Raw genomic sequence first — 12,506 nt, forward strand, 5'->3', positions numbered from 1 at the left:
AAAGAAACAAGCAACTGAGGACAAAGGTTTTTATGACACAGGTAGAAGTTAACCAAGGGTATAATACGGTAAAACATTTCTCATTACTTTGTGTTTCATTATATATACACTCGCTGTTATAGACCAGTTTCAAATAAAACAAAACTTCTGAAATAGCAGTCTTGAAATACACACCATTTGTGTCACATTTGATTCATCCAAAAGAGAAAAAAAAAATCAAAAATAAAATAAAAACAAAATCTTTCTGCTCACAAATGATTTTCCCTTTTATTTTAAAGATTTTTTTTCATATACAACATTGTATTTACATGGTCTAGTTTATTTACACAAAATTAACAAGTGGCACTGTGTAGTTAGGAGTTCTCGTCTTTTTTCTTGTTCCCTACAGGTCGTATTCGTAAAACAAAACAAAAATGACAAATAAAGAAAAGAATTTTAACAATGCTAAATGTCTCCAACTCTTTTTTTCAGTAGCACTACCTGCCACTCAACCTTCAACAAAGTGCTGTCCTTTCCCTACCCGCCAAGAGCTGTTTTCATCTTTACAAAAATACAACTGACCCCGAGCCCTCCCCACGTCTGGTCTCCCTCCAAACTACCTTTGATCAGTACCCTAAACGCACAGACAGTACCAATTATGTGTCAACAACAAAACACTTTGAACACAGACAGATCACTGCTGGACATGTTGTGCAGATGGAAACCCTGGCAGCCCTGATGAATCAATTATTAACTTTTTCACTTGAGGGCAGATGCTTCAGTTGAGCTGGAAATTTTCAAGGTTTTTGAACTTTTCACTGATGCCACTTAAACAGGAGGCCTTTTGCATTAATTAATTTTCACTTTGTGAAAGTTTCTTTGCAGCTGAATGCAAAAAGTGATGAAAGAAGACACTTCAGGCTGACTGTTTTGTTCTTTTGATGATCATGTTTGCAGGGTTTGCCTTTTGTTTTTCAATTAAGTAGTATCTTAAAACTAGTTTTCCATCTTTCTGTGGCTGGTCTCTGTGTGTCCTTCGGTGTAAAACAAGCCAGATTCTGTGCTACCGTACCCCACAGTATTCTGCTCAGATGTGTCATTTGCCTTGAGGCCATGCAGGGAGAGTGGGATCCATGTATAATGATCCAAAAGAGAGAGGCATCTGGGGAGGAACAATGAGAAGAATGGGCTGTGGATGTTGCGTAGGCTTAGCTGAAATGACTGATGTTGCCTGAGAGAAGGATTTAGAAAGATTTTGGGAGAGGGCCGCAATATAGGAGAGCTAAAAAAAAAAAAGGAAGAGGGAAGAGAAAAGCACTTTAAAGGCTCTTTTTGATCCCACCTCTCCGTGTGGCAAAAGTATGATTCAGCTTTTTGATATGGAGGTATGCACACGGTTTGAAATGTTTCACTAGCCTGCTTCTCAGGACAGACTTCAACTCTCACCAAGAAAAGCTCGAGATCACGTTAGATTGTGGCTTTACAACACAACCCTTCATTCCAGTTAACAGACAAGCAGGCTTAGACCAGACAGCTAACAAACTACGTGTTAGAAATGGAAGAGGGAGAGGTCTAAAGGAAGAGAAAATTAAAGACTGAAATCTTAACACACACTCTCACACACTCACAGCAGTAGGTTTCTCCAGCAGAATCCATGGAAGGAGCTAATGACAGCAGGTACTGAAGCAGCCGATCAGAAAAAGATCTCAAATCATGAAGAGGCTACACTTCAATCCATACCGATATGTTTAAAAACAATGGTAGCTTAACCTGTCCGTACTTGGACGAATAAAATGACTCAACAAGTAAACTGATGCTGGGATTTGTGAATTAAAATACAAGTCATCACTTAGTCTCTTTTCACTCATTAACACATCACCTTGCCTTGATAAAATGTGCCGTAAAATGAAGTACCATTGGGAAAAGTCAATAAAAAAAAGGAAGAGTACTGGTTGAATGTTCTGTTTGAGCTGCCTTGTTGAACTATCAACGGTTCTCTGGCAGATAATCAGACAGATTTAGAAAAAATGAAACAGCAAACGTTTTAAAAGCCTCCGCTCCAGTGACCTCTCAACCCTTTGTTAAAAAGAAACTAAGAGAAGACATTACTTGTTTTTTTCTGAGTTCATGAAAACTACAAATATTCAAGCAGAGATCTTGGTTTTTCCCAAATGTCTTGACCTTTATGACGTCAATAAAATAAGAAAGTGAGGAGGTCAGTGGAGGGAGTCTTTAGAGTCATGTATTACCATTCACACGAAGGCTGAGATCAGTTCATTGGCAGCTCATCAAGCAGATTTGAGTGTGGAAAAACAAATACTGGTTGCATAAAATTTGTAGCAGCTTTTATTAAATTGAGAACTCATCAATGGTACTGGTGTGATCATTTAAAACATGGTAACCAATATTTGTTTTTCAATTTCTGACAATTAATTTGCTTCAGTTGTCCAATTCAGGCTAAAACAGTGAAAAGTCACGGATACAAGTACTAAAAAGTCGGGTTTGCTCTCCATGTTTGGCTCAGGGACATTTCAGCAGGGACTACAGCCTGCTGCAGTATATTGTAGGTTTTATTTTAAAGCCAAATTATCTGCATGTGTTTGAAAACAGCCCCGAACTGACCTCAGCTTTGTTTCTTAGCTTTATTTGACGGCTTGGAAATAGCTTAGATTGTAAATCAGTGAGGCCGTATGTTTTCTGGGGCCTCTCTTTATGAAGCCAGCTTTAAGTTTTTGTGTTGACATTATGCGCTGCTCAGGTTAGGAAACTGGTTTGAACATTAAATAGTTTCTGTATGTTAAAGTTTTGTCTAAAAGTCAGAAATATGAGTAGCCCAGAGGTGAAAGAGAGGTGCCCAGTAAACACAGGCCTCGAGTTTTGTAAACCAGTAACGTTCGTCACCACGCCAAACGACGGCCGCCTCAGAGCGCGTGTGTCTGCAAGCTCAAAAACACAGCACAACGCAGGAGAAAGAATAACAACTCGCCACAGCATTGAACAAGAGGTGAGACACAAAGTGCTTTCAGATGTCCATCTGTCAGTCTGTGCTGTCAGAAACTTAGACAAGAAAGCTGAGAAAGATAAAAACCAAGTACAATAAATTAAATCACTTGTTTTTTCCACAAAAAGCAAAAGAAATAAAGAAGTAGTTAGAAGAAGAGGAATCGCACTACTTTACTAGCTAAGATTTAATCAGGAAAGCATGAAGCTCTAGATTCATACAAAACAAACATACAAGTTTTTTGTTCAGTGGACAGGGTTTGACACAAACTAAAACACAATAAATACTCTTTCTGAGGAACAAAAGATAAGGTATATCTCTTTATCAGCTAAAAGGACTAAAAAAAAGGCAGGTCCGTCTGGCAGACTCGCTCAGAAGGGGACAGGGCGACCCTTTGGGGAAAATAAAAACAGGAAAAACCTTTCCATCGGGGGGGGGGCAGCCCTTCCCCTTCATACTTATGGCACTACAGCAATTCCCCATCCATGCTTTGCTTTCTCGTACTTTTATCTTTCCGCTCTTTGAATACTTTTTTCTTCACCCTGAACATACAATATCCCCTAATGGTACCTATTCAACACAGCTGGATTTCATTTTCAATTAGAGCTTGTCCGTGATTTTCACTTTTGTTCATTTGTGTCTTTTTTTCCTTTTTTGTCAGCATAAAGTGCAACAGTGCTTTTGTTCTCTCCTCCGGTGACCCAGGATGACCCAACCAGGCCAAGCGTCACGGGTTAGCAGGGTCAGGGTCTGGTTCGGGGTTCACGCTGGTCTCGCTGGTCACGCTGGTGGCGCTTGCGACACTTGGCTCCTCCACTTCCTCCTCCTCCTCCTCCTCCTCTTCATCCTCGTCCTCCCCCTCTTCCGTCACCTCTCCCACATCTAGCACCTCCACCTCTTCGTCGTCATCGTCCTCTTCATCCAGTCCTCCCTCCAGCAGCTCCACCACGGCAGCCTCCCCTTCCTCCATCGCTGCTTTATCCTCTCCGTCTCCTTTCTGCTGCTCTTTCTTCTCCTCCGCTCTCTCTTCATCCACCTTCTCTCTCGGCTGGTAGATGGCGGTCTTGAGTGGTTTAACCAGGCCCTCCTCGTAGACTTTCAGGATAGCCTCACATACAAAGCGATACTGGCTCTAGTAAAGAGAAAAAGAGAAAGGTGTTAGAGCTGATGGTTCAGAGCAGCAACAGCTGGAAACCAAAAATAACCCATGAGTGTACATACGGGTGTTTGTATCATCATGGCTCTCTGGTCTCTCATGGTCCTGACGATATCTAGAGGATACACTGGCTGACCGCACTCCATTAGACACAGAGCTGTCTCCATGGTGATCAGAACTCCTGTCCGACCAATGCCCGCACTGGAAAAGGACACACAGGGAAACCATGTCTTTTAACTGACAACACACTCAAGAGCAAACTTGCACATATTTAAGCACTGATATGTTAGGGCAAACTTAGGCTATTGTGTTTACTAAATTTGAAGGTATGACTGAAGCTAATACATTTTAGAGGCTATACAGCAGTGCAGACCCCAGCTTGTTAAAATGATGCTGCCCATGCATACATAAGCCACTGCTCTTCACTGGCATACACGAGCTGTGATTAAGCATGGATAGCTGCTGCTCCCTCTGTTGTATAAACAACAGATGGATGAACTTCCTGTGACACTTGAAGCCACGTCATGGCATATTTCATAAATAATTTAAACCTAAAGGCCCAATAAGCTGAGATCATGATTAAAATAGGAATAGAAATACAATACAGTGATTTGCATATTATTTGTGTCAACTTGTCAGGGTTCTTACACACTTTTAAAAATCTAATTTAAGATGTTTTAAGAACTGAATAAAAAAAGCCACTTTTTGCACCATAAACTGTCAAAAATGAGAGCCATGAGATTTCTCAGCACACCAGACCAGGACTGAATTTTCCTGATTTAATAAAGTGTTTACAAAATGTCAAACTGTATAGGGCATAATAAATATTTTGAGTAATAAATGCCCAAAATGGATCATTTCTGGCACTTTAAAAGCCTCTATTCTACCAATGTAGAGGAAATTGATATCTATCAAAACACAGTTTTGGTGCTAAGCAGGTCTGCTGAGCTGATTCTAAATAGATTAACTATTAAAAAAGCAAAATAATGCTCTTTTTCAGCGAAGACCTGTTAAAATAAGGGTGGGCTGCAAGAATTTTTCAGGGCAACGTAATAGCTCAGGTGTTGGAGAGCTGGACTAACTTTCACGACAGTACAGAGCTTATTAAATCAGAGGTCTGAGGTCCTCTTCCAGATAATTAAGAACATTTAAAACTGAATTCCCTGAATTATAGAGAATATTTATGCAACAATTTGTGGGGGATGTTGATTCAAATCTTATACGGATGGCTAGAAAACAAAGATTATATGATTAAAAATCTGACTTTTTAAGAAGTTTTGTGGAATGTGCAATTTAGACTATTTAAGACTTTTCAAGGCTCTGCAGGGAACCTGTTTATGGTATCCTTCTTTAAATAAATTTATGTATGTAATGCCTGCAGCACACTCCAAATCATTGTTACAGAGGCAATAAAAGGAAAATGTGCTGTGGTCTGATGAGTCCACATTTCAGATTGTTTTTGGAAATAACAGCCGTTAAGTCCTTTAGGCTAAAGAGGAAAAGGACCATCTAGATTGTTATCAATGCAAAGTTCAAAAGCCGGGATTTGCAATGGTGTGGGGGTTTATGTTACATGTACGTCAAGTAAAAATGGGAAAGAATTCCAGTTTCAGTACTTCAGTTAGCGTCGTCAGTTCCCAGACACTTTCAGAGTGTTGCTGAAATAAAATATGATGTAACAAAGTGGTAAATATGACTGTATCCCTACCGTTTTTGGAACATGGTACAGGCATCAGAGTCAAAACACATGTACATTTTTTTCTTTTTAGCAGTGAGCATTACATATATAATTTCTATGCAGTATTCAATTGAATATAGGTTTAAAATTACTTGCAAATCACTGTATTCTGTTTTATTAACATTTTACATACCATATCAGCCTTTTTGAAAGTTTTGTACAAATTGAACGTCAATCCTAAAGGCAAAAATGCATTTATTTAAGCTACAACATAACTGGAAAATGTGCAAGAAGTCTGAATACTTTCTAAATGCAGGGATGTAAATGCCTGTCCATAAGGGCAATAGAGGAACATGAGCTTATATGGCAATTAAAAGAGAAGCAGAGTGAGGTCAGAAATGCCCAGCTTACACTCTCAATATCATTTGAGCATTTGTTCCTAATATGTGATTTACAGGAAGCAGTCCATATACAGAAGTAGTTCTGATGGAAGGGACCAACTAATGGTTCTAATTTATTAAGTTATATTCAGAAGTATGAGCTGCTGATATTTGGAATATTTGTTAGTAGCTATAAAATCAGGGTTGAAAGTCAGCAGGAGAATAAAAGCCGTCTTGGTTTTGTAAATAACTTGCAGAAATATAATTAAAAGACACCAGTAGAGATAAGATGAGACAAGGAAACTGGTGTAATTTAACAAAATTCCATAACATCTTTCTTGTCTTTAAATTACAGTGGCAGGGGATTGAAATGGAGTATCGATACCTGTGTAGTAATTCTGCCAGGAAGGTATCGGATGTATTGGTACTGGTACCATGTCGGTACCAAATTTTGATACTCATTCCAATATAAATGTGAATTATAAACCGATACACAGAATAATACTTCTTGTTCAGGGAAAGCTGTTACTAGAAAGGGTGCACACTAGATGAAGTAAGATATTGTGATATTAAATCCAAGGGGACAAAATGCAAAAGAATTAGGAGAGGCACTGAACATATCTTATCTTTTTTTCATGACTAATAAACGAGTCACACCAGAGTTTTTGGATCTCAATATTGAATTTAAAGTACAAAATAAAAAATATCATCATGCATTTTGCACTTTGTAGAGGTTCCCATCTAGCCATTCTGCCATAAAGCCCTGATTGGTGAAGGGATGCAGTGATGTTCATCTTTCTGGAACTTTGTCCCATCTCCACACAGGATCCCTGGAGCTGAGTCAGAGTGACTGTCAGTTTCTTGGTCACCTCTCCTACTAAGGCCCTTCCCCCCTGATTGCTTAGTTTGGCTGGGTGACCAGCTCTTGGAAGAGTCCTAATTGTGTTAAACTTCCTCCACTGAAAAATGATTGAGGCCACTGTGCTCTTGGGAACCTTCAGTGCTGCAGAATTTTTTTGTAGCATTTTTCAGATCTGTGCCTTGGAACGATCCTGTCTCTGAGCTCTGTAGGCGGTTCCTTTGATTTCATGGCTTGGTTTCTGCTCTGATATGCAATGTCAGCTGTAAGGCATTCTATAGAGAGGTGTATGCCTTTAAAATCATGTCAAATCAATTTAATTTATCACAGGTGGACTCCAACAAAGGTGTAGAAACATCTTAGCAAAGATCCAGGGAAATGGGAGGAACCTGAGCTAAACTTTAAGTGTTTTTGCAATGGGTCTGAATAAAAAAAAAAAAAAATCTGTTGTCCCTTTGTCACGATGGGATACTTAGTGTAGATTAATGAGTATATGTATATGCTTTCTTTTTTAACTTTAGCATCAGACTGCAACATAACAAACTAGAAAAACATGGAGGGGGTCTGAATACTTTCTAAATGCATTGTCAGTTGAAAATAATTCCCAAATAACTGTATTGTCTTAATGACATTGTAAACATCCTAGCTTTTTTTGAAATCAGGTTTTTACAAATGAAACAGTAGTCCTAAAGGCAAAAATATTTGTCCTATACTTTATCAGGGTACTTGTTTCCACATTCACCCCCAAAAAGTGTCTTACACACTGGAGCAACTTGTGTTCTGGATTTTTTTGGCCATAACTAAAAAAATCGTTCATTTCTTGTCATTCTTCTGCAATTTTCCCTTGGATGTAATATCAAATAAATTCATTTCACTTCATCCAATGTGCTCCTTTTCTAGTAAAAACTTTCCCTGAACACGAGGCATCATTCCATGTATCTGTTTGTAATTCACATCCAGGAATGAATATTCCAGATCAGTGGCTCATATTTCTACATTTACCTCAAACTTGTCTGTCAGCTGGTCACTTCATCAGAGCTACTTCCATATTTCACGTATTTAGAATCCAATGCACAATGATATTGAGAGTTTAAGTGGGGCATTTCTGACTTCTCTCATCTTTTTTTTTTTTTTTTAATTCCTGTAAGAGCTCATGTTCCTCCATTGCTCGCAAGGATGGTTATCTACATATTTAAGTAAGAACAACATGCATAAGCTTGCCACTTACAAAGACATTATATGCATCAATTTAACAAAGCAGGTGGGAATCATAGGGGTGCTGATGGTGGTCCCCATGTACAGAAGTTATATGGTTCTATGCAGGGAGGCCAGGTTCAAGTCAGACCTGCGGCTCCATTTCTGCATGTTATTCCCCACTCTCTCCCTAATTTTCTTCTCAATCTACTGTCCTTTCAAATAAAGGCCTTAACAACATTTCTAGCAGTGGAGTTAGGTGAAACATTTTTACCAATTCAAAGAAAAAACATCCGTACCTGCAGTGCACCACCATGGGCTGATCCTGTCCAGCCCGTTTGGTCCGTACCAAAGCCACAAAGTCCAGAAAATCAGTTGAGTCATCAGGAACGCCGTGGTCTGGCCATGCTAGGTACTGGATCTGTGTAATCTCTCTCTGCTGCTCACTCTGGAAACACAAAGAAAACAAATGACCATCAATTTCTTCATATAGCATCAAACTCACTCTGAAGCAGCGGATTTGGACACCAAATCAGCCATCCTCAGTGAGGCGTCTTTATTTTCTGAAACCTTTGATACACAAACCTATGGAGCTCCTTTTACCGCAGTCAAACCAAGAGCTCAGAAACAAGTGATTACGTTCCCACATATTGCTCATTCTCTAGATAGGCCATTGTATTTCATGTGGGCGTCCTCATCGCATGTTTCATTGAGCTGCCAATCACAGAAGGAGAGACTGGCTTGAACCATGTTTGTGTAATTATGGCCTTAAATCATGTTATGAAACAGGTAGTGTGAATAACAAACAGTGATTTATTTTCCCTCCTTTCCCTGCCATATCATGAATCAGATACTAATGGCCCTTTTTCTGCTTTAAGATGAATTTATACAATATTTTGTGTTACAATCATACATAAAAACCAAGATGTGAGGCACTTTTTTGTTTAACCCACAGGTGGTATAAAGAAACAGTTACACACAGGGTCTAAGTGGCAAAAAATACATACAACACATGAATAATAAAAAAAAAATAATATGTATTAATATTTTTTTCCAACTTCTCCTGCATTCATTTCTAAGTAGAGATCAGACCTGATCATAAATGTCAAATATTGGTGTTTTTTGTTTGTTTGTTTGTTTTAGGGATTTAAAGCCTTTGAATGTTAGTTTGAGTTAAATAAACAAATAGATTAAATAGATTACAGATTTATGTGACAGAAAAAACAATAAAAACAAAAAGAGAATTTTATACACTACATGGAAAATTGATTTCCTTGAAGGGGAATATCACAGCCTAAAATATGTAAATTATTTAGAGAGAAGGACAGTGGATGGAGTCAGAAACAGGGATGAGAGAGTGGTGGAAAGACATGCAAGTAAGGAGTCACTGGCCACACTAGAACCTGGGCCACCCGCATACATGGGACTGACCTAATTAATAGACCAGTGGCTCTCAACTGTTGGGTTGGGACCCAAAAGTGGGTTGCAGAGATGTTTTCAGTAGGTCGCGAAGGTGGCCTGGAAAAAAACTTTTGTAAAAAGTCTGATGTACAGAAGGTGTAAACTGAAACACATCTGTCTGTTTAATAATACACTGTTTATCCTTGATATGTTCATTTTGGTCATTTTCCTCAGATCTAAACCTGTTTAACTGGGGTTAAGATAATTGTTTTCTCATTTCAATTATTAATATTCAAATAGAAAACATCAATAATGTGCACCTTATCATGGAAAAAAAACAATGTATGCTTGCATGCTAGTGCTGCACAGTTAATGTAATTGCAATTGTAAAGGCAGCATAAAGGCAGCAAAATATGTGCATTGAGTAGCACGTTAAATGTTTATAAAAATTATTGCAATAAGGCCGTTAAGTTTAAATTAGGGCCACTATTACACTTGTAGAAGTATCTTTATTTTCAAAGAAAGAAAACTGTTTTTTGAAAAATATCATTTTGAAAGCAGCATTGTAAAAACTTTGAGTTTATTTTTATTCTTTAATGCTTCCTAATATTTTTATATTTTGAGCTGAGAAATACACACTCTAGAACTATTATTATTCTCTGCATGTTCATGGATAACCAAGCACAAAGACTTGTGATACCATTTATGAATTACACTGTAATCACAATCACAAATCACAATATTATCTAGCAAAATCACAACTATTACTAAATCATGCAATTGCCTGCATATCACTTTCCATAATGGCCTGCTTGTTCTGTCCCTTTGTTTAGTCACATTTTGTTATAAATAAGACAAAATCTTCAATATTCTTTGTTCAAGAAATTTAAATTGGGTAAATTTAGTGATTAAAAAATGTAATCTTTAGACAGCCATATTATCAACCACATTTAAGTGTTAAGATTCAACACACAAAAGGCATGTGATGTCAGTTTATGACATCAGTCACAAGATGGGACGTTTGTCCAGTTTGACAGAGAGAATTTGAACAGACACCCGTGTACATCTATACTTTTGTTTATTTCATATTGTTACAATGCAAGTATTTTTTCATAAATGTCCTACACCATGTTTCTCACTGCCCACTGAATTTTGAAAGGTGCATTTAACTGCACCGTTTTCATATTTTAAGCTTTTAAATCCTTGATGACCCAGTCTTCCCCATTGCCTGTTCACTTTTATGGAAGGTTTTCCCCCAGAAAGGGGAGGGGCTGGCATTGTTTGGGCAAAGCACCCAAAGGGGTTGTTCTTATCCATAGGAAACCTGGAAAAAAGTATGCAATTTCCACTGATGCTAAACATGGGAAAATTGCTGAAATTTGGTGACGACCAAGAAAATATAAAATATATGTTTATTCACTGTGGGATCAAAAATTGTGTTTATAATGGGTTTCAATTGGGCACTTTTGATCACCAACATCCTGAGTGTATATAAAGAGTTTACAGAGTTTTGGTTGACCCGTTACAGGTTCAGGTATTAAAATTTAAAAATTCCCCTTAAAAAGAACTTACCCTACAAAAACTATTTTGTTAGCATTACAACAGTGTGATCTTATTCATGTGAAAAGTTCTGGAAGTTATAGTCTTCGCTCTGTGACTCAGTCACAAGACTTATTTTTGCTCTCTGTTCTCAAGAGTCCATCTTGAAATGGGTAAAAGGAGTTTCAGGTATGCTGCTCCCGTAGCCTGGAATCTACTGCAGCAGACTCTATGTCGTGGGGAGCTGGTCTCCTTAAATCTTTTTAAAAGTCGATAGAAGGCATTGGAGGATGATGCTTCAAGTTTTAGATGTTTTGACCAATGACTTTGTGCTCTGTGATTCGCGATTTGTTTGATTTGTATAACCGTTACATTTCTTGTCTGTAACTCTGTTCATTGTGCTGCTGCATCTCTTGTCCAGGACACTCTTGTAAATGAGATTATTGATCTCAATGAGGTTTTCCTGGTTAAATAAAATTAAATAAAATACATAAAATAGCAGTCAACAAAACAATAAAAGAAAAGAAAAAACGACCAAAAAAGCTGTAAAACTGCTTAAACACCTTCTTATGAAGAGAAATGATGAACATGAGCCAAAAATAAGAGTCAGCAAGTTTTAAAGCCAACAGAGACGCAGTGATGACGACTTGTACGCATGCATGCACACACAAGCCCACACACAGAACCTACAGCAGATAACAACAGACCACTGTTTCATGTGCGACTCAGAGCCCACTGTGTGCCTCTTTAATACTGCCTTGCTGCATCGCCATGGTAACACATCTATCTCCATGGCAACAATCACAGGCAGAGGAGAATGCTAATTGCCTCCTCCTACAGCCGCACATTTCAAAAGGTCACGGTGAACGGGCAACACACACGGGGAGCTAATCAGGAAAACACAGACAGCAGGAAGTGACGAGGACGCAGCAGGAACGTTCAATCCAACATTAAAAGTTAATCTTCAATGAGACTTTGTCCTCGTTACCAGTGTGGGAGATGGAGTGTTACATAAATTACAGCAACACCACTGTGTGCATTGAAAAAACAGCATCAACTCCTATTATAAAGAACATAAAAAGTTAACTCAAACACATGGAAGACAGAATAAAGCATAGAAAATCTTACATCCTCCATTTCTGTTTTGAAAACTCGCATCGTCCCACTCTCTGTTTGTTTGTTTTTCTCTTCTCTCTATTTCAGCGATGTGACTTACTAGGGTGGTTGGGTTGCCATAGTAACCAGATCCCAATACGTGGCCCGCATTCAGCATAGGGAGCCAGAAAAAGAACAGCCCACACCGGTCACTATGGCAACAC

At 38.4% G+C, this 12,506-nt stretch overlaps 1 protein-coding gene across 5 annotated transcripts in view; it reads right to left on the reverse strand.

The window, feature by feature from the left end:
* Positions 1-15: 15 nt before the first annotated feature.
* Positions 16-12,506, reverse strand: part of ptpn4a (protein tyrosine phosphatase non-receptor type 4a) — a 131,372-nt gene continuing 118,881 nt past the window's right edge. For all 5 annotated transcript variants that reach the window (XM_041806988.1, XM_041806984.1, XM_041806985.1 and 2 more), the window contains 3 exons: positions 8,547-8,695; positions 4,202-4,337; positions 16-4,112 (listed from right to left, as the gene is read on the reverse strand). In XM_041806988.1, the coding sequence (XP_041662922.1) occupies positions 3,708-4,112; positions 4,202-4,337; positions 8,547-8,695 (690 nt within the window). In that variant the 3' untranslated portion in view covers positions 16-3,707. The remainder of the gene's footprint in view (positions 4,113-4,201; positions 4,338-8,546; positions 8,696-12,506) is intronic.

Source organism: Cheilinus undulatus, linkage group 15 (assembly GCF_018320785.1).
Source record: "Cheilinus undulatus linkage group 15, ASM1832078v1, whole genome shotgun sequence".
NCBI lineage: Eukaryota > Metazoa > Chordata > Actinopteri > Labriformes > Labridae > Cheilinus > Cheilinus undulatus.